This window comes from Leptidea sinapis, chromosome 2 (genome assembly GCF_905404315.1).
Source record: "Leptidea sinapis chromosome 2, ilLepSina1.1, whole genome shotgun sequence".
Classification (NCBI taxonomy): domain Eukaryota; kingdom Metazoa; phylum Arthropoda; class Insecta; order Lepidoptera; family Pieridae; genus Leptidea; species Leptidea sinapis.
Genome location: NC_066266.1, coordinates 1,232,192 through 1,258,749, shown reverse-complemented (window position 1 = coordinate 1,258,749; position 26,558 = coordinate 1,232,192). Strand labels below are relative to the sequence as shown.

The 26,558-nt window shown below is 33.8% G+C and overlaps 1 protein-coding gene across 1 annotated transcript; it reads left to right on the top strand.

The window, feature by feature from the left end:
* The first annotated feature begins 520 nt into the window (after positions 1-520).
* On the top strand, positions 521-26,464 carry LOC126972988 (uncharacterized). Its single transcript, XM_050820109.1, has 6 exons — positions 521-577; positions 4,001-4,033; positions 5,209-5,265; positions 13,864-13,956; positions 22,464-22,586; positions 23,146-26,464. Exons 2-6 carry the CDS (start codon positions 4,031-4,033, stop codon positions 25,972-25,974), a joined length of 3,105 nt encoding a protein of 1,034 aa, XP_050676066.1. The 5' UTR covers positions 521-577; positions 4,001-4,030; the 3' UTR covers positions 25,975-26,464.
* The last annotated feature ends 94 nt before the right edge of the window (positions 26,465-26,558 follow it).

Here is a 26,558-nt window from a genome sequence, read left to right as displayed (position 1 = left end):
TCAATTAAATATAGTATTTTACAATGGCTGTAATATATACATAACAAATTAGTATGTAAGGTGCTGTATCCAATATAATTTGAATCGGGTTTAAATAATATCAAATACTCCACAAAAAACAATAAAGAATTAAATGTATAAATATAAATTTTCCTATATTGGATGCATCAACCTTTAGAGCTTGAATTCATTTATCCGATAGCTAATTTTAATAGACGATAAATTTTGTTTGTCCGTTATTCCATCTGTTTATATTTCAGAATAAATGTTAGTTGACGTAAAACTTTCAAAGGTAGCCAACCTTTACTTTCAAGAAAAGTAGAACAATTCATATGATATTTCATTCCAAGGAATGCAGTAACTTACACTTTGAAAGATAATCCGAGTATTATGTTACAAACTCTCACAGCTTACATTGGAAAGGGAAGCTTTATTCGAGTTAGTTGTTCGATAGCCCTACTGCAGTTTGCGCGGGAATATTGCAGCGCACCAAAGACTAAATAATACTATAATAACATAGAGTATATTATTTGTATTTTATTATCTGTGTATTTTGTTTGTCGTCATATTAGTTTGGGTAAGCTGATATTACTTTTTGATAATTTATTTTAGTTAATTATTGTTAAATATATACGTAGTCAGCCTGAAATTATTATTCTAAATTATGGTTGTGGAAACAGTGGTCTAGAAGGTGCCAGATAAAAAAAGCTGGTTAATTGTCAGATGAAATAGTTATTCATTGATTTGTTTTATTATGCCATCAACTGCTTACCTGAGAGAACAATTCTTCTTATTATAGATTATTTTGAACATATTATGATAAAATAAAATAATATGTGCACTTATAATGACTTTTTCAATAAATAAAAATAAATAAATAAATAAATGACTCAAAGGGCGGGTCCGTTTTTAAAATTTGCAATAAGTTGTAATTTCTATGTTCCGCTAGAAATAATGAACAGTGAACTTATTAAAAACAAATAAAATACCGATCGCTATCAAACTCACAGGATCACTTGTTGAGCTATTCTGGTAATTTAAACAAGATGGGTCCACGGACGAGTAAAAAAAGAAGGACTCCGTGTCACCTTACATAACAGTGAGGCACCAAAACAAGCCGGTTAACGTGTAAATAAATAGCCCCACGCATGCACTTACACTAATACAAGCCGATCGGCCGCCATTATGAGATTTTCCATGGTCTGTGACAGATCAGTTTGCGTCTCAATAAAATATTTTAGAAATGCCGTCGCGCGTTGTGAAAAAGTGTTAAAACAATACTATAAAAGTATTCGTGCATATATGATTATTTCAGGGGGAAAAAATTGTGTAACTGGTAAACACCGTAACGGCACACACACTAGCATAAAGGTGCTTCCCTTGCTAATATCACGGCGCGGAGTCCTTCTTTTTTACTAGTCCGTGGATGGGTCCAGTTGTTTTGATTTCCATAGGACTGTCCTTTATTATGCAGACTGTACACTACCACACAGCGCTGTGGTTAAATCTGACAATGCAAGTGGTATAAGATAAAAATATATACGTAAATCCAAACCAAATAAATTAAAAAGAGTTAAAAAAATAATCCCCAACATGTAAACCATATACAAAAAATTCCGCATCGAAAGGTCAAACTTATATTCCAAGTTCCAAGTAGTTTTTGTGGTATTTCGACTCAAAGAAAAAATTTCGTTTTAATACATAGACATATTTTTTGCGCTTTGAATAGGTACCTTATCTTGACCTGCCTAACACTATCAAACTACAGGCCACAAAGAAATACATTTCTCCCTTTCTTATGGGATGTGTCCCTCAACAGTGCGAATTTTCTTCCTCCTACTACTAACTAATCCTGTGTGGGATAAAAGTGTGTTTATTTATTTTGCCTTTAACACACGATTTAGAAACAAGCAATTCCTTATTTTATATTGTTTATTTTTACCGCCTATCAACAAAACAATTTATAAAGCTACTACTACATTGTACTTATATGTTACTGATGCTTTTATCTGTTTGTACACGTTAATCCCAAAAATAAATACTTCACTGACGTATTGTGGATAACTTCAAAAATATTAAGTGACTGTTATATTACAATCTGTTCACAAATAAAAAAGTTAATTGTTAAAATACGCGCTGGCTAAATATACGTGCTAAGTCGTGTAGACACTCTCGTATTTTAATAATCATATAAGGGTGTATACACATCCTATCTACTACAACTTCTGTAATATCCAGCTCCTGTCTTTTCTCTAGTTGTGCATTATTGCATGGCCAAGCTGAGGTGATCATTTGCCATTAGATGATTGAGCTCGGTTTTTTCAATGTTTCTTTGTCGTAAGTGATAACTGTAATATCCTTAGATAAATTAGACTTCTAGATAGAGCGTAGTGCTCATAGGCAACGCATGACAACAAGACATTTATTACTTTAGTGCACATCACAGCTACATCTTACACTCGCGATTTGTAAGTCACTTTGTCTTAGTGTGCGTGCATTGCTGAAAATAGAGGCATACAGTTCGCCGCTATTTTGTTGTCTATCTAGACGTATACATTATATAAGGTGATCTCATCGAAACTTCTAGAATAGATCAATCGGTTCACGTTCAATTTACCTTGGTATGTACAAGGACTGGTTTCTAAAGACTAAAATAATAAATAAAAATAAATATTTCTACCGTTAACCGTTTTCTACACGCGTCGATAAACCGGAATCAATTCTACGTTACGGGCCATTAAGAGCGATTGTTCCGCGGTCTTTGCGTGTTGACAGCCGCCATGTCCATTGACGCTATTATGACACGAATTAACTAGTTATTACACAAAATTATATACCATTACAGCTAATTATTGTTGTTAAGTATGAGATTAAGACAGCTGTAAACGCTAATTCTACTAAAAGGTGTAATACTGACATTTTTCGATAGCCTTTATGAGTTAGGTAAGTAAATAACGGTTACGTAAAAAGAAAAATGTCCGTATGTTTGTTAAGATTCTTTTTAACCGACTTTGAGAAATTAAGATGTTATCGAGACATTTTTTTTATGTTGTTAGCTCAGCACTCAGTCGTGTTTGTACCGGTTTGGATAATTTGTTTCATTTATTTATATGCGTATCACTCCGGCTAGGTATAAAATTAAATGAACCACATCAATGCCTATCTGGCGGGCAAGTAGATGCTCTTGGACAGTTGGACGTAACGGGCTATCCTGCTTAAAACCAGTCATTTCAAGTCAGTCTCTGGTGGCTTGGGCACGGGGAAAGGCGCTGGTGTGAACCCTTGAAATGGAATGACTGCCTCCAGGCTACATAATAATTAAATTTTATTTAAAAAAGAGGCCTGGTGGTAGATTCTGTCGCTCATAGATAATTTTAAAATACTATTTTGAGTAAAAGTATTTGAATTCGAGGTTTAACTTTCTTCCACGTAAAACCAAACAACACGGCATGTGTACCTTAAAATAACTGCGTACTGTGTGCAAGAGAAAGCCAGGATTATCTCCAACAAACTTGGGTCTACTCGCTGACTAATTCAACATACTATTATCATATTCGCCGCTTTCCACAATATTTCCACAACAATTTTCGGAGTGCGTCACGCTGGGAAAAATTTTTTGGGATCGTAGAAAATGACTGTCATCTATTATCTATTATCAAACACACAGCAAACACGCATCTGATGGATGTAAGGGCATGAACTATTTAACCCCGTGCAACGCAGAGCTACTTGATCTGTCAGCCATTTAGTATACAGCGCACTGTTCGCTGTGTATTCCGAAAAGGTATTAAATCTGATAAATAACGCCAGATATCCTCACCCGACTCTCAACGTCAATCCTCAACGTATGGACGTACCATGACCGACCGGGTATAACAAAACCATGCTAAACTTCGTTGAACAATTTTTTTTTCTTTTCAAAGAAAAATACAATTGTATTGTGAAAAATCTTCAAACGATCTCTTTGTTTAATAAAATTGATTTTATTTCTTCATTGCAGGTTCGTATCTTCATCATCAAGCCTTGGAACATGGTGAGTTTTCTTTAGAACTGTGTAAAGTTAATTCCTACTTTAGACATTAATTTTGCCCTCCTTTTAAAATATAATATTATGTACACTCATTTAAAGTTTCACTCAATTTTCTAAGTTCGACCTAAGGTTGCACATAAACCGCACGTGCGAATTTGCGATAGCAATAAATTTGCGAAAAAAACATTTTTTCCAATATCAATTATTTATACATAATTTATTTAGATGCATAAATTTATTATCGCAGGAGTAAGTTTCTTATATTTTTAGAGTATATTTGAGAGGACAACGATTTATATGCATTCAGTCAATTAGATGACAATAATTTATGTATTTCAAAATATTTTTAATTGCGTTAATTTTTTATTCGCATACATTAAACATAATTTATGTTAAATATAATCCATACATTAATAGATAGTCTTGTGATGTTTTCGGCTTTTATCTTGGCCAAAATACAATGAAAAGTCACTATCACACACTGAATGTTTCCAACCAATGCCATGAAACTATAAAAAAATATTCACATAACTCGTTTGAAATGATCATTACCAAATTGCCTTTAGAAATGAATAGTTTGATTTGAGTTCATCACGACATGGGAGTAGAAAACTTAAGAAACAAGTGTAATCCTTATTAGGGATATAATTATTAAGCACCTAGCTACCTTCTTTGGAAAACTATCGTTTCGTACTATTAGCGTAATTTTTTAACCCCAATCAATTACTAGAATTTAAATAAGTAGAATTCGTAACATATCCCTGTTCAGCATTAATGGCAAAGTTATTTTTTACTCGGAAGGTTAGCTCAGTTGGTAAGAACGCTCCGAAGGAAACCCGAGAGGCGCAGATTCCTGCATCGTCCATGAATTTCGGTAAAAAAAAAAATTGTATATTCAATCCCATAAGGGAGAGACTTTTAAATAATAAACTGTTTAGATTTGCAAGAGCGAAAGTCAATTTCCTAACATGTAATTATTGGAGTTGAGCAGGTTATCAGCTGTAAAGTAGATCCTGTAGATGAAGTCACAACCTGAGAGTTGAACACATACCCACGCCTTGCCCAAAATTTAGGTCGATGCGCCACTCGGACGGTTGGCTAGTTGGTCAGAACGCTCGGACCGAATCCGAGAGACGCGGAATTTTGGTAGAAATTAAATTTGTTATTTTTCATTCCAGTGGCTTGGATTATTGGTGTTGGCCAATATTTGGAGATGTATAGTCTGCAGCGATGTGGTAAGTCTTTTTATTATTTGATTTTTTACGATATAGCATATAATAAATATATGACGAGACAAGGCCAGTTACTTGGTCAGGATCCTCGTGGTTGATTGTTGTGGACGTTGATCACGACATCAAGTAAAACATTGTCTTACACACGGTATTGTTATTTGCAACAAACGTTACAATCGTAATAATAGCACTTCACAAAGCCTTATGATTAATTTAACGTAATAGATTTAATGTTATAATACCGTGGTGTTCCCGCCATGCACGTGCAACACAACCGCTTCGCTCGATAGTTCATCCCTGACTGACTGCTCAGTGCTCACTGCCCGACGCTCACTCTCGCCCGCACTCGCACCACACGCCGATTACACCCGAGCTAAGACGAATACCGAATCATTTTCGTTTCTTGGCTGGTCGTTCCTGACTACGACATATGCTGTAGCCCTGATACAACTGACTTCCTCGGGCTTACCTACAGATATATAAAATATTTTTTTAAATAACGCAAAATAACAGCGCTTTCATTTCGTCTTCAACAATCAAAATAACTACCAGAGATCAAGGGCAATTATGGTCATCACCTAAATGTCATTCAACCTCATCAACTTTTATTTACTTATCAAAACAAAATAAAATGTATTTGATGTATTTATCTACCACATACAAAATTTTGTTTCTGGTCTTCGACAGAATATCTATAATATAAAATTCTCGTATCACAATGTTATTTGCCATGGTCCTATGGAACGGCTCGATCGATTTTTATGAAATATTTGGTAAGTCTATACAAAATTTTAAAAAGAATATAAATAATATCTTACGAATTAAAATTTATAATATTAATATACAAATTATTTAAGTTTTCTTTAGTGTTAATTCCGCCAATATTTGTCTTTAAAACAATTCGACACGTGTTTCGTCTCTACACGAGGCATCCTCAGGACGTGTTGTCTCGCCAAAATCTGGCACGAGACTGACTCTCTCGTGACAGTCTCGTGCCAGATTTTGCGCCGCTAAGTAACGCCTAATTCAATAAATAATATTAATATATAAATCTTATTTTGATAAGGCAAATTTGTATTTAAATTCCTTATTTGTTAATTATGAAATCTGTAGAAGTTCAAGACTCTAACTACGCTCTCTATTACGATGTCGCGGGAACATTAACTATTTCATACGAGATTCACACGTAATTTACAAGAACTCAAATCAACTGAATGTTAACTATCTCGAGGCGTGAAGATAGTATATTTGTGATAGAAGTTTCTCAACTTGTCTCAATACGTGGAAAAGTGTATCTTGTCACTATGAAAAGAGCGACAGAACGCGCTTGATCATGTATTACGTATTGCCTATTACGTATTAGAATAGCCTTACTATGGTAAAGCTCCTTTGTCAAACAAGGTTTACTTATTTTTTCTTATTTGTGCTCAGTAAGTCCTTTTTTACCTACTGTTTGGTATTTTATTGTAAAATTTAATTCTAAGATCTATGAAGGAAGGAATTGTTTTGTGACTGAAATAAATATTTTTCATTATCATTTTCATGAAAGAGCCCTTAACCCTAGTCCCTAGCCAACCTACATATTACACGGCACATATACATTTAATATTTTCATTCATACACTAAACATTATATTCATATAAATGTATTGTGAGGGGAAGGTTACAATGTTTATCAACTTGAATTTTTTCCGAAGCCAAGTCAAAGTCACTTGGTCTGTCTTTTGGAGCACAAAACTATTATGAAACCCGCAGCATTTCCCCACAATACTGCAGCCATGGAAGTAGCCATAGAATAGACCAAACGATATTAACGGTAAAAGCAGCAGAGCTCCTTTTTTGCTAACGTCCTGATTTATGATAATATGTTGTATGAGTATTGTAAGACGCCCCATACTCCAGTATAAATTAATACTATAAGTAATAATAATTATAAAACCATCACGCTTATAAAGCACGAACGCAACTTGAAATAGAACTTTTATAAATTCATTCATTGAATATCCGAAAGTTGAATAGCGCTATTGTTCAGCAATATACAACCATTTGTTTCTCGATCTCATACAAAGGTATTTAATGATGTTATATAACTGTCGATGTATTATGATAGGATTGCCAGCGTATTTCGTATAAGTATTAATTATAGTAAAGTATATTGAACATTTTGACATGCAACCTAGACCACTTATCACCTATATATTTATTAATTTATTACCTATATGATGTATACAAACACATTATCGCATTATATTACCTACATCGTATTTGATTCCTACACTAGGCATATGTATGGTGGTTGCGAAACTGAAGTGGCAGGCTGGTGGGACAGTAAATTACTCGAATGACGACCACGTAGTAGGTGCCCCACAAGATGGACCGACGATCTGGTCCGAATAGGTTGGATGAGGGTAGCGCAGGACCAATCGTCATGGCGATCTTCGGGGGAGACCTTTGTCCAGCAGTGGACGTCTTCCGGCTGAAATAATTGTGATGATGATGATGAAATCTAAGACCTATTTACAAGACATCATACTTGTAGGGTAATACGCAGGGTAAATTGTGTACCTCTGACAGAAAGAAGTTTCAAGTCTTTATATAGCTTATGTGATTTTTAAAAATCTATTAGATACCCAATATCTAATAGGTTTTTAAAAATCACTTTAAACGCGTGTCTCTTTGCTCTTTCTAAGAGTATGAAGCACCGCTCCTCCGAAGGGTAATACAATAAGGTATCACAAATTGACAGATTATAATAATAGAGTGAATTAATTCAGTGTTAGTACTAAACAGCCAAGACTAGATACTTTTGAGAATCGGTAATACGACAACGGTCCAAAAAATGCAAAGGTAAACCATACAGACAATCGATTAAAAAATACTTTAAGATTTTCGCATAGATTTGTAAAAAACGTTGATTACGAAATTCCATACATATGTTATTTTTTATAATATTCTTTTAACACTTATTTTTATATATTTGAAGTAATTATTCCTTTGGCGCGTCAGAGAAAAGTCTGAGTGAATTGAACACCCTGACGCTACCTTGTCAACTAGACCTTTTGAGATATACTCCAACTACTAAGCCTGTTGCAACTCAATTATTCTTTTTATTTATAGAAATAGTGAGGCCTTAAGAAAGAATCATTAATATAGGTTACATTTATCTAGTTTAAATTTAAAACACAAATCATAAACACATAAAAATCAAAATATGTTTTGATATCAATGAAGCAGCGAATGATATTTTGCACTTCCGTCACAACAAATCATCATCTAGGTGTCGAGTGTTGATCGTTGTATTATTTCCTGAACAATAACAGATCATATCCACGTAATCTAATTATAAGTCGATGTAAGTTAGATCAATAACTTGTATCAAGAACAACGCAGCGAAAGCTATTGTGCTTAAAACATTACGCAACATCCGCTTAGAATGTATCCGCTTTTGTATACCAAATATTATACATAAAACCTTAGATACCTTTATACGTCTAGAGCTGTTGGGCAACGCATGACAACAGGCCAGGTTTATTACTTAAGTGTGCGTGACAAGCTACGTCGTACACTCGCGATGCGTGTGTAAGTTGTTGAAAATAGAGGTTTACAGTTCACCACTATTTTTTTTGAAATGTTCACAACTGCCACATGTTATCTAGACGCAGATATAAATTATCTGAGCATAAAACACATTATGTGTATTATATTTTGTGAATTGCCTAAAATGTATTTAAAACCTTCCTATTCTGAGGTTTTGAAAAACGTTAAAAATGCCTTTTCCCTTTCCTTTAATTTAAATTTCCTAGCGAGGCTTTGAATGAAGCTAGAAATTGTAGAGACTAATTCACAAAAGGCATTAATACTCCTAGAATTTTTAGAACAATTCCCAATTAAATTCATCCGCTGTGGTTTACGACACTAATTCACGTCCACAAATAGTCTGCATATATTTTCGTAAAAACTTGACATTTCTAAACTGGTCGTAACATAAGTGTAAGCATCTAACTGTTAGACTATTAAAGAACGCAATGATATAATACCTGTAAGGGCTCCACGTTGGGCAGCTTTCAAATCATATAAACCACTTTTACTTGCTGTGATGTTTCCTGTTATCCATTCCACACATGTAGTAAGCCCTATGAAGCAATGACTTCTTAGAAATCTAGAGTAAGTACTTGCGCATAACTACAGGCTATGTACATTAACTATTTACAATAACTTTAATACGTTTTTCAATGCAAAGGGATCTTATGAGTAAAATGTGGTCTTTATTGTTAGGGTTGTAATGGTTTTAATTAAGGGAAAAAAGTAATGGAAAGTTAAAAGACTCAAAAATCTCAGACTTAGAAATAAATGTAACAAAGAGCACCAAACAGTTAAAATCAAAGCAGCAAATTGCATTATTTCTTTTTTAATAAAATGTTACTGAGTGGTAATATACTATAAAAATGATACAAATCTGCTGGTGAAACGATTTTAAAATCGTTCGAGCCGTTTTTATGTTTATTCATGACAAACCAACAATAATATATAGATACTTATATCTACAAAAATACAAATCTTTATCATATAAGTATAAGCCTATTAAATAAAGAAAATAATGCAAAACTTGCAATTATAGCAGTACAGATAGCAAAATAAGTAGTAATATTGCAACTTCGCTCCTCGATTGACCTAACGATATTCTTTCATTGATTTAGTACTAATTCTTTGCACGCAGTACCTATTGATACGTGTGAGACTTTAGCGGCTCCATTTTAGATAAATTTACTGATTTATATAGATAAGCCATAGGCCAAAAAGTTTGACGTACAATAAACATCTAGTCTGTTAGACCGTCGTCAGTATCGTCATTCAAATTAACACCTTATTTCTGGCAGTAATGTTTAACGCATGTGTAATATGCTAATAAGAAGCTCATAGATTATTATGGTGCGAAAGTGGGTGCGAATATTTCGTGGGCGTTGTTTTATTTGTTTTAGGATTGAAATGTAATTATGTACTTAGTAAAATTATTAAAAACATCAAGTTACTTACACAATTTCATGTATTATATAATATTAAAGAAATTATATATATTTTATTGCTACTATAGGTTCTTGTGTAATGTAATGTAATGTAATAGTAATTAATATTACTACAAGGACGCAAAAAACAAAACTGGAAGAGTTGCACAGTTTGCATTGTTTATTTTTGTTCCATTCTTCTCTCTTAGACCCTTATTGCGTTCCGAAGCTTAGTTCTTCTCCGGCCACTTATTTTTTATGGAGGAGGAGGACAGGCGTACTGGCCCCATGCTTTTAAGAGGTCACCGCAGCCCACAGTCTCTTGCAACACCAGAGAAACCACAGGAGCGTTGTCTTCAAAGAAGGTGTTCTTTTTTTGAAAGTACCATGTCGTATCGTCCCGGAAATACCGCACAGGGAAACTCATTCCACACCTTGGTTGTAAATGGAAGAAAGTTCCATTAAAACTGCACCGTGGAGGAACGCCACACACCCAGATGGTGGGGATGAAATTAGGAAATTTGTGGCGTGTTGAGCAAACGTGGAAATTGGCAGTAGGAATCAGTTCAAACAGCTTTTCGGAACACTCCCCGTGATAAATACGCTGGAAGACACACAATGAAGCGACATCTCTACGCAACGCCAAGTGATCTAATCCTTCACAGAGCACTGGGTCCCCGACAATTCGAACTTAGTAATAGCATAGCAATAGAATCTTTGTTGGTTACATAGCTCTAGTTATGAGACCTCTATAAAACCCCCAGACTTCTTTGCACAGGATGCCGCCAAGTGGATACCACAACTGCGCCTTTTTCTGCCATGAAACCAAACGTCTTAAGGGCGCCGTAGCTAGTCAAATTACAGATCAAATGAGATATACAGGAAGTGACAATAACACAACATATTCCAACAACACTTGGTGAACGTCATGAAGCTACATCAGTTTGTAAAGGGCTTTGACTTGGAGAGAAGAACTGATAACAAAATTCCCACCAATCTTTTAAATCATATAACAACTTAACCTATATAATATACTATAATACATGTTTAGTTTACTATAATACATGTTTAGGTGGCCTACGCAGAACCAGACAAGAATTATTATTCTCTATATAATCTAATATAGTATAATAAGCCTTCTTTGTCAAAGAGGCTTTAATGTATGTGTTAAATTTATGCTAAGTGAGTCCTAGTATATTGTCTGGTATTTTATTGTTAAATTAAATAACAACACCTAAGTACAATAATTAATATAACTTAGATGTAACATCTCATATCTTAAAGTGACATCATCATTATCAAGAATCTTGAGCGGCACCGCATTATAATGTGCAGGTAAGGATTAATCCGAACACGTCCGGACTTTTAGACCCTTGTCTCCTCACTAATTTGTCCGGATATATTTTAAATTAGATGGATTATAATAATAGATTTACATATTAAGTAACATTATATAAAACTTTAATCTTTACGAGAAACGAAATCTAAACGAGATCAACTAAAAAGTTCGGACTTTTATAGAAACGTCAGGCTTCTTGTTAAGACTTTTCAAATAACTAAAGTCCCTTTGTTCAGGTGTATTTATTACCATCAGGTAACTGTCTAGGTCGCCTCTTTTTTTATAATAGTAAGTTACTTTACAACCAACTTCTACCGAAAAGTCCATTTTCTACAAACTCTACATTTTGGTAAAAAAAATATATGGCGATTATGGAACAATCATTCTGTGATATAATAAGTTAATTTTTAGATCGTAATTCCTAACCGAATACATTAGCTATCATTTAACATTATAACATCTTATTAACACGTCACCAGTGATATTTAAGTTGTAATAACTCTTCACATTCACTTATATTTGTTATAAAAAGTTCGCATGTCACACAGTATATGTAATTTAAATGTTACAAAATGTAATACATGTAATAGTTTACGCGGGAGATTAATTACAACGACCTACGTAACATAACTAGGCTGTATTTGAAGTTACGTAAGCATTTCCGACTTGTAGAGTGAATGTGTTAGAGATAGGTGTTCATTTTTAAATGCTAGCTGTCGCGAAAGTGCTCGTTAGGCGTAAGTCCGGATTATCTGAAGATTCAAATATTGGCTTTAATTTTTGACCTTAATAAAAACCGCTTTTGACATTTTTACCTTTTACTTCTGTTTGTCTTTTTATTTATTCATAAACGAATGAACAAATCTTATCTAATTGATTAAAGAGTGCTGTATCGCCTAGATCCGGATACTTGGATATCAAAGTTAGTTTATTTGATTTAGATAAATATGCTACGAGTAGTCTTACTATATAAATTTTTCATTGAAATTACTGAATCTGCCATAATTTCCGAAAAAGTAGAGCTCGTGAGAAAAACATCCAACAAACTCTTCGGCCAATAATGTAATTACGTGTAATTTGACTCTAGGTACTGTTTCTCCAAGTTCAGCAACCATGTTTAGTCATTTTAAAACCATGTTGCTATACGGATGCGATATGTATAACATCACAAAGATCTGCACAAACTTCAGCTTTAAAAACTGCAATGAGAGGCTGAACTGATAGCACGGATCAAACGTCGCAAACGAGACTGGACTTCATAGGGATTCTTAGGAGTAGCCAGACGAGGCCTAATAATAAATGTTAACGTGACCGCCTTAAGGCCATCTGGCGACGAGATGTCATTGTAAAGATTTAGAGTATTGGAACAAACATATTCTACCTATTTCTACCACGTTATAAAAATATTTTTACTATATTATTTTATGTCATCATGTAAGAGAGATTGAGCACGAATAATGGTTTTTATATATATTTGCACCGAGACTCTCTTGGGATTTATCCTTTGTCTCTTCAATTAAATTTGTACTTTTTCGGCCTTAATTTTGTAGGTCTTTTCGTGATCCTCTAAAACTTACTAATTCAGAATAAAACAAATCTTGCCACAAACAGCGTAAGATGGAAATCACCAAATTTCATCTAAATTTTAACAACGTATACATTATATTACATTATGTGTGATTTATTTATTATTTTGTATAATTTTAAGTTTTTTAATTTTGTTAACGGGTTGCTTGCAGCTAAGTATAATTTAAGTGTAAATTTAAATATTTGGTGTACTTGGTGAAACTGTTTCAGGAGATATCCCTGGGTACTTATGTCGCATTGTCATATGTTTAAGAATGTATCTTTATTTGTTTCAAATAAACAAATAAATAAATCCAGCCCTACAAGCCTATACAAACATAGCGCCTGTATTCTACTGATTGTTGGCGGAAGGATATCCTAAATTGTTTTTGAATTTGTTTTGTAGTTTAGTGATGTTGTGCTTACTTTAATTTAGATATATAAATACAAACTACAAAGCTGTGGAATGAGCTTCCTTGTGCGGTGTTTCCGTGACGATATGACGTGGGTACTCTTGTGTTGCAAAAGAAGGCGGTGATCACTTAACACCAGGTGGCCACACGTTTGTCCTCCTTTTCCAAAAAACTAAAAAGAGTCCGCTGTGATTCTGATCTAGCTGGCTTACTTCATACTTTTTGTAATAAACTATTTTTATCAGCAGTTATGAAAATAACAATAAGTAATATGATTTCAGAATGGTGCTTTCAATGGGAACGCTCAGTGGGGCTGGCATATGCAGTCTCAGGGTCCAGACACCATTGGGCACTATTATGTCAAACTACCCGAGGTAAGACTTTTGAAGCGAAAACTTCTTTAGCCGCATTGGGCACTTTTTGGTAAGGAAAAATTTTATGGGTTTGCGTCACCGACATGCTCATGACTGGCGCACGGGATAAATATTACTTTTTGTTTGGGTGTAATATCGTGAATTCGCTCATCGAAATTCTTATATCTGTATCTATACAGCCGATGCATAATTGTACAACATTAGTGCTGTGTATATCTCATAATAGAAATTAAATGCATTTACTGAAAAGTTCAATGTGTATATATCTTTTGTTCATTGTTGAAATATTGTTTTTGTTTGATTAATATATTTTTGAAAATAGGATTTAAAAGAAATTGAAATGGATAATTTAATTGTTTTTAAGCATTGGGTAATTTCAAATTTTAACACTAAAAGTTCAAAGTTTTCACTTCTATCGACAGTCTCTACAATTGCCAATTTTTTTAAGGGGTCTAAGTTTTCTGTATCTGGGTTTGTTCTCAACATAATCTCGACGAAAATGATAGTAAAATAAATATGCTTTTGTGTTCCCAATCCTGATTTTTACTGACTCTACTTTTGTAGAAAATAGCACGAACCTGAAGATGTTGATGATGATGATAGACAGAAGGTTCGACCTAGATTAACCACACAATTATTATGAACTTTTGCTCTTAATAGTGATTTTCATTATTATAACACTAGAAATAAGGGATTGCTTGTAACTAATTCTAGTAGGCTGCATAAGATACATAATAGCTTTATGGTTAAATGTATTTACTTTTATAATAAAGTCCCAGCCACTGTTCAGGTATTATTTATAAATAAATTTTTATGTTTTATTAAAAAAGTGTAGTTGTAGTAAAATAGTATAAATGTTAAGTATGAGGACACGAGTGAAACAAGTGCTTGCTCGAGACGCACTGTCGTTTAATTAAACATATTGCGTAGGCACACGCCGCATACACAACATTCCTTCCCTTAGCTTACAAAATGTATTATATACTATAAAATATCTTTAATCAAAAAACTAAGCTATATGTAATATTCTAACTTACTAACTAAAAATACAATTTATAATCGACTTTAGGTCGATTGCGTTTTGTCATTGGTGTTGCCTCAAGCTGTATTGCCTGCTGTTGTGGTGACCTTCCGTCCGACTGTCCAGTGCTATTAGCACCAGTTAATGCCTCCTGGAACTCCTCTTCCTCCCCGGCATTATCTATTGTGAGAGACTTTGAGCCAACAACTGAGGGTGTACCGGGAGCTGCTCTAGACAGATTGGAAACATCTGTAAGCCCCTGACGTGTCTTCCGGGAACTGAGTCCCTGTTGCTGTATCATACATAGCTAACCTTCCCTAGCTCCGGGACGTCATAACAATTGACTCCTTTAAACAATAGTACTTGATTTTTATGTTTTCTAACAATCACTGATGTAACGGTATCTTTAATTAGGTATAACACTTTACCAATTTTTTTAATTACAATTCCTTTGCACCAAGTATATTTACTTTTAACTGTATGATGTTTATAATTAACTATGTCACCGAGACCAAAAACTTTGGTGTTGTGTCCAGCCGTCTTATTTTGCAAACACTGTTTCCGTTTAATCATATTAGCGAGAGTTGTGGATGAAGGCGAAGGTGTTTTGGATCGCAGTAAATAAAAAAAAAATGCTGTGAGAGTTTCTTGTATCGTTTTTTTCCATAGCGTAGTAGTAGTGTTTGAACCACAGACTAACATCGAAAAGAATTCTAAAGGAATATATTTTGAGAAAATAAATAGCTTTTTATGCCTTTTATGACAGTAATCACGCCCATCATGTTTAAGAAGCATCCTTACACAAACAATGAATTTCTGTTCCAAGGGTCGATGCATCCAATCCATAATTTGTTATTGATATTACAGCCAATGCGAAATAATCTATTTGATTTAAAATACTGGTCGTTGAGTTTCTTTTATGTTCTTCTCACGAGCTCTACTTTTCCCGAACATATGGAAATTCAGATAAGAAAATTAAATATTTATAATAATAATAATAATAATAATAATAATAATAATAATAATAATAATAATAATAATAATAATTATAAAATTTATTGCCTTGAACTTAATTAAGTATACAATATCAGCTTATTACAAAACATACATTAAGACAAAAGGGATTAGGCTCAGCTTATGCTGCCTGAAATAATATTTTCATGCAGCGCTGGTTTTCAGCCATTCCCATCTCTCTAAGGTGTAAGGTGGGATACATAGTAAAGAGGGCAAACTAATAACGATTACAATGCAGATCTAAACTTTTTCTAAATGTATCAACCTCTGTATAAATTATGAGTGTATTTGTGAGTGTGAGTGTGTGTGTTGTATAAATATATGAGTGTGTGTCAATGTGTCAGTTTAAATATAATATGAAACTATTTGCAAATGTTATGGTTTAATCATGAAAAATATTTATATAAGGGAAGTTCTTTCCATACACAGTAATTAAAATTTTCAGCTTCCTGTTTTTTTTAACAATGCCATTTTATATTTACCCTTAAACTGATTTATATTTTTTATCATTCTAAGAGGTGGTGGCAAATCATTCCAAATAGGGGAAGCCATGAATTTGAAACTGGATCTGCATCTTGTTGTTTTGTAGTATGGTATATTTAATAAGTTTTGAGAGGCAAAACGTGTACATTTTAAATTAGAACTTCGGCTCCAGGACAATTTTTCAAATAAATATTCAGGGCGCTTGCTATAGATAATTCTCTTTATACTACAGGCATAATGCAATTCTCTCCTAGCTTTCATTTTAAGTATTCGTTTGTAGTTTAAATATGGAGTTATATAGCCTCTGTTTGGAACATGAAAGGAGAATAGAATACATGCATTTTGTACCCGCTGCACTGCTCTCTCCAATTTATAACTAAGTCTGGGACCATATGTTGTACTGCAGTGGTTGAATTGGGAGAGGACAAGTGACTCAGTCAATGAAGTACATAGTTCTTTTAGGTATGGCCTTATTTGATATAGTGTTTTAAGTTTATAGAAAGCAGTTCTTATTTTATTGTTAACATGTTCCATAAATTTTTGCTCGCCGTCTAATACCAGGCCCAAATTACGTGCAGTTTTGACATATTCTACTGGTATATCATTTATTTTTACTTTTTCGTTGCAGTTACATACATATTTAATTTGGTTTTTTGTTCCAAGGGCTAACATCTGTGATTTAGCTGGATTAAGTGACAGCGAGTTTTTTTTTTGACCAATTGTAGATATTTTCTAAGTCCTGATTTATTTTACGTATAGCGTCTTTGACATCCTTGCCTTTGAAAGAGTAATACAGTTGCGTGTCATCAGCGTAGAGGTGGTACTTACAAGTTCTTATATATTTGGGGAGGTCAGCAGTAAAAATGGAGAAAATTATCGGGCTTAGCAGAGAGCCCTGTGGGACACCTCTTATCACAGGCAGCAACGAAGAAAGTTTTTTACCAGTTTTGTCTTCAATTTCCACCATTTGGCTTCTACCGGTCAGGAACGTTTCAAACTAACAGCAAGTATTTTTGGTGAAACCATAGTGTTTTAATTTTGACAGCAGTATTTCTGAAGGGATACAGTCGAAGGCTCTAGAATAGTCTAGCAAAACTAGTATACTACTATATCCCATATCCGATGCTTCTGTCAAATCATCAGTGATATGTAGAAGGGCTGTTTCTGTGCCGTGACCCTTACGAAACCCAGATTGATATTTTGGTATTACTTTTATACTGTCGAGATAAGCAACCACTTGATCTAGGACTACTTTTTCTAAACATTTGGATAGTACGGGTAAAATAGAAATCGGTCGTAAATCATTTAGTTCATTAACAGATGTTTTTTTTGGTATAGGTTTAACAAGTGCGTTTTTCCAACAAGAAGGGAATTTATGAGTTAATATTGACGTGTTAATGATATTTGTTATTATAGGCAGAGTTACTTCAACGGTAAGTAAAATCATGCCAATGTCTAATTTATCAACACCCATAGCTTTAGTTTTGATAGCCTTTAAAATATTAAGGACTACCTGCTCTGATGTAATTTTCAGTTCAAATGCTTGTTGTATACTGTCTTTTTCGTTTGTCGTAATTTCTATATCTTCTTTGTTGTATGGGGGTAGATTTAAAAAATGAGCGTTTATTTCATTTGTGTCTTTAAGGTGGTCCGGTAAAGAGGTGTTGACTGATTTAGTAATCGTAGTAATATTTTTTATATTTTTCCACAAGAGGGCTGGTTTGTGAATATTGTTATTAATAGAGTGTTCAAAAAATGCTTTTTTTTCTCGTTCCTTAGTAGCTGTAACAAGATTCCTGAGGGTACGATAGTATGTTTTTGAGGTATCAGATTTAGTAATGTTTGCTTTCTTTAGAGCTTTATCTCTCAGGTTCATCATAATTTTTAAACTGTCTGTGATCCATGGCTTAGGTGGGCCTCTTAGAACTGATCTCTTAATTGGGGCATGAAGGTCGAATAATGTTAAGATATGATCGTTAAAAGTATCAACCATATGATCTACATCATTAAAGCTGTTGATAAGATGCCAGGGAATTAAATTAAGGTCAGATTTGAATAAAGTCAGATCCATATTATGGAGATATCGTTTGAACTTAAACGTTTTGTTAAGCCTTGGTTTCTTAATATTCAAATATGTCAACACCATCGCGTGATCGCTTAGGTCTCTGTTATGAATTATATCAACTTTCTGACATTTGGATGGAGTGTCAGTTAAGATAATGTCAGTCAATGTTTCCGAGTTATCCGTAACCCTAGTCGGATCCTTAACTATTTGTGGCAGATCGAGAAGGAGGAGGAGGAGATTGATATTGAGGTCACCGAGAAGACAGCTTTAGTTGCAGTGCCCCATCAGGTTTACTGATTCACTAATGTTATCTATCGCATCACGGACGCTGACACTCTCGGGTCTATAAGCTGTACCGATAGCCATAATAGCACCTGGTAATTGAACTTCCAGCCATAACTGCTCAAGAGCAGTGCTTGGAAGTTGTTTAATGCGAGTGACTATCCCTTTTCTGATAAAGAAACCAACTCCACCACCTCTCCTTTGACCGGTTCGAGCCTTGTGAATAAATCTGTAGTTGGTCACCGATGGCACAAGAGCTTCTTCCCCTTCTTTTATCCACGTTTCATTGAGCGCAAGGATATCTGGTTCATACTTTAATAAACTTATCAATAACTCATCCGTCCCTGTATTCAATGATCTTGCATTTAATAAACCTATTTTCAAACATTTTTTTGAAGGGTTATAATGACGTTTCGAAAGCGCTTACATTAAACCTGTGTACTTTAAAACCTTTGGTGATGCAGGAGAAAGAGGAAGGCAGTGTTTACTGATCTTCTAGATCACTAGATCTAGATTATGATCGAGAACAAAAGGATTTCTATAAAAAAACATCGAGGCTTTGCTGTAAATTTATTCTAGCAACGTTTAATTATGTCAGATTGTAACTTGAGAACGGCTTAACAGATTTCATTAATCTTTTGTAATGTTTTTACATACTTTTAATTCACTTACAGTTTTCAAATTAAGAAAATTGCACAGAAACAAAAAAAAGAATTAACGACTTACTTTATTTTGAAAATTTTTAATGCAAAGCCGTTATATATACTCGATAGATCATTTTTATTAATAAGTATGTACCCATGAACTGATTACATCTGCGAATAAATAAATCTTTAGCCGAAAATATAGGAATTGAGTCGCATTTTTTAATCCGCGAACAATGAAAACGTGTACAACAACAATGGACGAAATATAAATGTATTTCAATATGTAGATATAAGTTGTAAATAAAATAAAATAAATCATTTATTTCTAATTGTATAAAATATTATAACGCTATTACAAGCGTTATTTAACTAAATAATACATATAATTATATTTTCATTAGCTGTATTTAATACCTTCTTTATAACAATATTATTCTTTCTACAAACCTAAGGCAGCACGAGGAATAATTTATTTTAAGAATTTTTAGTGTTGTTACGTCAAGTAAGCATAATTTGTAACGTGCGCACTGTATAAGTATCTATACATACACTCTTGTAATCAACTATCGTGTGAACAAATGAATCAACGAATGTTTAAAAGGGAAACGCAACGTAACCGCCATAATCGTAATTGAGAATGAGGAAGCGATAAAGCAAACTAACTAGTCGACGTTCGACTCGATACCGACTATCGAGTTATCGACTCGGTTTACTTTAACGAGGCATAAATCACCGGCCCACGTTGCGGAGTGAAATTGTTTTATTTATTATTAGAGACTACGAGATATAATGAAATAAAATTTATTTATTCGCGACTTGAGGGTAACTCAGATTTTTTTTCAGAAAAAAATCGATTGAAACAATTATTGAACTTATTTTTATGGTTTATTGATTACTACTTTTGTAATAAAGTTTTCAGAGATTTTCTGAAGTTTGCGACATACTTTTTACATTCTATTTCTTTTAATGTATTCGTACTGCCTTGTTATTAGTATTTACATTTAATTTGGCAATTAATATTTGTAGTTTTATTACCAATCCAGTTCAATCTCGTCAAAAATTTTCCATTTTCCATTCCAAATTATGTATATATATATATATATATAAATACGTTATGTATGTATATATATATATATATATATATATATATATATACATACATACATAACGTATTTTTTATTAGCATTTTTGTTGAAGCGCACCTTCCTTCGTTTACTATTTCAACTTCTTTTATATTCTTTAAAGAATATAAAATGTAATAAGAATCCGTTAAATGATGGGCCAGCTTACTCCACAAGTTTCCCCAAGTCACCGTTCGCGTAATGCTAGCGATCATTCGTAACGCTTTCGTCACGCGGTCACCAGCTGATTGTCCAAGCGTGCGTAAAGAAGTTAAAGTTTAAGAAAGAAGAAGAAACAAAATCGCCAAGTTCCTACATGCTCAATACTTGTGCAACTCCTATTTAAATAACTCTCACAAAGTAAGTAAGTAGCACATACTACCTCAATTGGCTACAACTTATTTTAACAGTCTAACAATTACTTTGTACGTTTCCGCAATATTTTATTAATGTGAATGTAATAGTATATTATATAAAACTTAGGAAGTGTACGCGTCATTGTCGCGGCATCGCTCAAATGTCCGTTCATAAATAATTATCTAACATCCCTTACAACTTCATTCTCTATTGTCTTTCTCTAACCTTCCATTACAATCTTCTGTCTAAGATAAAACCTCGAAATAGTTTTGCCATATGCTTATATTTATATACATACATATAGAGTTATCATAATATTTAAATCCAAATACGGACGTTTAAGACGTTCGATTCAACTACATCAAAGCATGCATGTATACTAAAGTTACTAATAACTGTAGTAGGTATTTTATTGACAACTATCTACCTGTTATCTCAACATAAGACTGAAAATTATAAAATAAAAGAAATAATAAAAAAATAAATAAAATTAAAAAAAAAAGATATTGAGTTACTCGTAAATTTATCATCCACTTTGCTATACGTATGTATAGCAAATTTAAGACTTTTACGGTTTTCTCATGAATGCCAGTGTCAGATCTGGACCAAGATACACTGGGATAACACGGGAAGCACCAGCTTTCAAATAAAAAAAGAATTATCAAAATTTGGTTCACCCAGTCGAAAGTTATGAGGTAACAAACATAAAAAAAACATACCGACGAATTGAGAACCTTCTCCTTTTTTGAAGTCGGTTAAAAAGATCAAAATTACTGTTTATATTCGAAGTAATTGTAGTACAGTAATAAGGTTTAATTTAAATTAATATCAGTTTATTATTTCGCCCAGTTATATTTCGAGGTTGATTTTTCTTTTGAAATGATCTCTTTTTCGTTTTAATTTAATCATAGAACTGAGCACATGACACTGTAAAATTTAAAAAATATCAATATAGATTCAATGGTCTGTAGGTACCTACCGACAACTTGTTTTGTTCTCTGTCCAATGAGTTGACTAGAATGGGACATGTAGCAAAACGGGACGGGATGTTTAAATACGGTGACAGTCCCGTATATACTGTATATACGAGACGTATGACAACTCTAATAATATTATGGCAAGAAGCACGCGTACGCGTACCACCGAAACATATCATTACTTATGTTTTGGTTACATAAACTTCTTCTTGCTTAACTAGTATTTGATCTTTTGACAAGTAATTCATAAATTTCAGTCGACAAGACTGAAACTATACTTATGCCATATAGTCATGCATAATAAAATATTAAGTTAAAATAAATGATTTTCTTAATGGTACCACAGACTGAGAATGGAGCGAACGCCTTCAGGCTATTTAATAAAGAATAATAACAAATTTATCACTTACGCGTAAACAAACGTTACTCAGAGGCAAATTCATCACAATTAGGATTTCTCGATCCACAAGCATACTTACAACATATCGGCTTAATTGTAAAGAATAATATAATTAGGTAATTATATTGTGTGAACACCAGGCAGAGCAGCAGGTCCGGTACGTAGCCGATGGTAGCGGCTACCACAGCGCCCTGGCGGTCACCACCAACGATCATCACTCCAGGTTCGCGTTGGGAGAACGTGCTCTAGAGCTGCACAGTGGGGTTTGTATACCACAATTATAATCAATAGATATTAATTAAGTGAGAATGAAAAGGTAGCTTCGACGGCGATTTCCAGTGACTCTAGATACAAGGTGGCTGCAATTACTAGTTTAAAATACAAGTTTACTGTCACATTAAAATATGTCACCGAGTTGAGGGAATGACTTACTCCCCCTTAATACATGACTTCTTTTGTGATACTGTGGAATGTCTAACTTGTAAAATTATAAAGCATAGGCCCTCGCTATCGAATCATCGCCAAGCTAAGCTGCTTTGGAGTATCTACCAGTACCATCTATTAAATCTATAAATATTCATAGTGACAAGAAATTTACAAATCCCTGTGAGTTTTATCTCTCGTTTTTCTGCGAGGATGGTGCTGATTGTTCAGGCTAAGAGTACTAGTAGCGCTTATCCCTTACCCCGAACCTTCTCACCGTATTATTCATCATATCACCCGAAACTAAAGTAAAGCTTACTTAAATACTTTTTAATTCATGTCATCCAAGTCGCAGAAGGAGTACTTAATATTTAAAATATTATTTTTACATTTTCACAGATTCCATACCAGAGCTTCGGTTCAGAGATTCCAAATGAAACCCAAGATATAAGTGCCATATCTAATCTGCGAAATGTACAGAGTCCACTTGATATTTTCTTACTCCAAACCCACTTTCCTGCTCCATCAGAACAAATCCTTCAGATAATACCAGATCAAGTACAACATCTACAATACAATGGTCCTAATTTTTACTATCACGATCCTAATTATTACAACAATATTGGCAAAAAACAAAAAAGTGAAGCTAACTCTAAAAATGATGTCAGATACAAAGAAAGTCAATTTGCATCAATCAATAATAAGAATAGTGATAATATTGAAGTTGTAAGAGTATTCAAAGACCTTAATTGCACTAAAGATCATCATAGAAAAAAACCCGTGAAGGAACCCGTAACAAATAAAATTTATCAAGGCACTGTTCACTATAATGTAGAACCGTCGAGAAACAATGCTAGAACCGAGCGACTTTATTTCTCTATACCAGAATCTACTACACCTAAAGCAGTAACATTTACAGAAGAAGAAGGAATTGCAAGACTTGTAGCTTCTACCCAAGATTTAATATCTAATGAAGATTTACTGAGAATCAACCATGCAGCGGAAAAACTCGTTTACTCAAATAACGATGATTTAATCAAACCAAAACAACGGTATAAAGTACGGTCGAAATTCATCGATTCAAAACAAAAAGTGCCAAAGAGCCATATAACAGTATCAAATGAGAACGGTGACATAGTAAATACAAAAACTGAACATGAAAATGATCAAAACTTTTCAAGTAATATTGAATATAAATTCAAATCTCCTATCGTTGTTGCTGAAACTAACAACGAAAGGGAACAAACTATAAACAACTTTGTATCATCTCTGGTTCCATACATGGAAAATGGATATGAACTAGTGGGAGTGAAAAATACAGTAGATGAAAATGATTTCGGAAGCTCAGGTGAAGATTCTATTAACAATACACCAAGACCTGTTGGTCAGAATTACTTAACCCCAATAACAGTAGCTTTAAGTCTACTCAATTCAAATAACTCTACTGAAGATTACGAAATATCAGAAAGTGAAAACATTCCTAGATCTGTAAAACCCAAAAATGAAAAGACGGTTGTTGAAATTCAACAATCTATACCTATTGAAATAACTCATATAAACGATGTTGAATATCATCAATATTTAGATGAAGGAAGAAGTAATAATAGAAACTCTTTTAATGTTGGACGGGAAATATTTAACCAATATATGTCACAGTTATCTAACAACAGGCAGACAATACAAAATAATGATGATTCCAAAGAGGATAGTAAAACAAATGATAATATAGAATCAAGTAATGACTATTCTGCAGTTCATGTCGCACCGGGCGCAGAAAAAAGTAGAGATACTCATGACAATTTTCAGCATCGCGAAAAATCTAGCGTAATTCAACCGATTGTAATCGAAAAAGAAGTGCCGGTGACGAAATTCGTGGATCGTTTTATTGAAAAGCATGTTCCTTATCCTGAGCCTGTAGAAGTGGTAAAACATGTCGACAGAGCAGTCCCAGTTCCAGTACATTACGAACACATAGTAGAAAAGCCAGTAGAAGTAACAAAGTACGTTGATAAGCCATACCCTGTGGAAGTTTATAAGCCGTATCCTGTAGAAGTGAGAATTCCTTATCCCGTAGAGCATAAAGTATATGTGGATAGACCTGTTCACATACCTTACCCAGTGGAAAAAGTGGTTGAGAAGAACTACATACATCCAATAGGTGTCCCAACTCCCGTAGGTATCCCTTACGGAGTTCCAGTTGAGAGAAAAGTCCCCTACCTAGTCTCTATCGAACGACAAGTACCCGTCGCAGTAGAAGTTGAGAAGCCGGTTGAAAAAATTGTTCACAAAGAGATCCCAGTACCTTACCCAGTTGAAAAAAAAGTCCCTTACCCGGTCCCACACGAAGTTCAAGTACCTGTGCCCTACCCGGTCGAAAAAAGAGTTCCAGTTCCAGTGGAAAGAATTGTGGAGAAACCAGTTACAAAAATTGTTGAGAAACATATAAAGGTGCGCGTTCCACATCCAGTGCCGATCGAAGTTCATGTTCCGAAACCTTATCCAGTCGAACGTATAGTTGAGAAAAAGGTACCATATCCTGTCCATCTAGAACGAATAGTAGAAAAGAAAGTACCGTATCCAGTGAAAACATATATAGAAAAAATCGTAGAAAAACCTGTTATTGTAACTAAATACGTTGACAAACCTTATCCAGTCGAGAAAAGGATACCGTACCCTGTTGAAAAAATTGTAGAAAAAAGAATTCCGTACCCAGTTGAGGTGCCTGTAGAAGTCAAAGTCCCTTATCCGGTTGAAAGACAAAGACCCGAAACGCCATATCAATTCGAAAAGGTTGATCCTACCGTTTACTACACCTATGGACTGACAACTGGGAACTATAACTACATACCCGAACAGAAAGTTAGAACATTACAGCAGAACGTGAACAAATACAGAAGTCAACAACAGGCCGAAAGCCAGCAACACTATCAAACGCAAAAACCTGAAGAACTTCAGAGAAAATATGTAAATTACTGGGGAAACCAATACGCATCTTCGTACACTTATTTTAACTCCAGCGAACCTCCAAGTGTAGTAAACCAGAACTATTACGGGCCAGTACCAAATAAAGAATACAATAACGCATGGGAAAGGAATAATGATAGACGTAGGACTGATAGAGAACTTAAGATCAGTAATTTGAGAATAGAGTATGGAGGTTTTAAGCCACCTCTGATACCGAGTACAGAAATAGATTTAGACGGACAACCGATTAACAAAGACTCATAAATATATTAATTTGATAACGCTTAAGGCAGGGAGGATTATTCTATATTATAATTACAAATTATATTAAATTATACTTATTAATTAATTGTAAACTATAAAACTACTCAAAAAGTTATTAGTAACAGTACTACATACACTGTAAAAAAATTTTGTAAAAATTTTTTTATTATCCGTCCATATCAATATTTTGTATAAATTACAACTTTTTGCTTGTTCTGTGTTCAGTCTGTGCTTCAGTCTTCACTCAACCTCGCACATAATATAATGTATTATTGCTAGCTCTACACATGGTTATACATTGCTTATCTATTATTAGTATTATTATAAGTAACTACTATATTGTATATAAGTATTATGTAATTTGGATAGCATTCGGCGGTATTGTATCAGTAGGATCTAGGTACCCCTTTTAGTTTGTACTGTGTGCCATTCCTTTTGATTTTGAAAAGATATTTTAATAATATATATTATATACACGTATTTGTAGGTACCCAAATCCTTAAAGAAAAATAATATATATATATATCAATATTTCAATAAAACTTTCTATAAATCAAATAATTTTAGATTGCTGTCTCTACTGT

Excerpts from the sequence above, each read along its gene's own strand:
- LOC126972988 (XM_050820109.1), top strand. Across the intron at positions 5,266-13,863 it reads GTATAGTCTGCAGCGATGTG|AATGGTGCTTTCAATGGGAA; the intron begins GTAAGTCTTTTT and ends ATATGATTTCAG. Across the intron at positions 22,587-23,145 it reads CTCTAGAGCTGCACAGTGGG|ATTCCATACCAGAGCTTCGG; the intron begins GTTTGTATACCA and ends ACATTTTCACAG.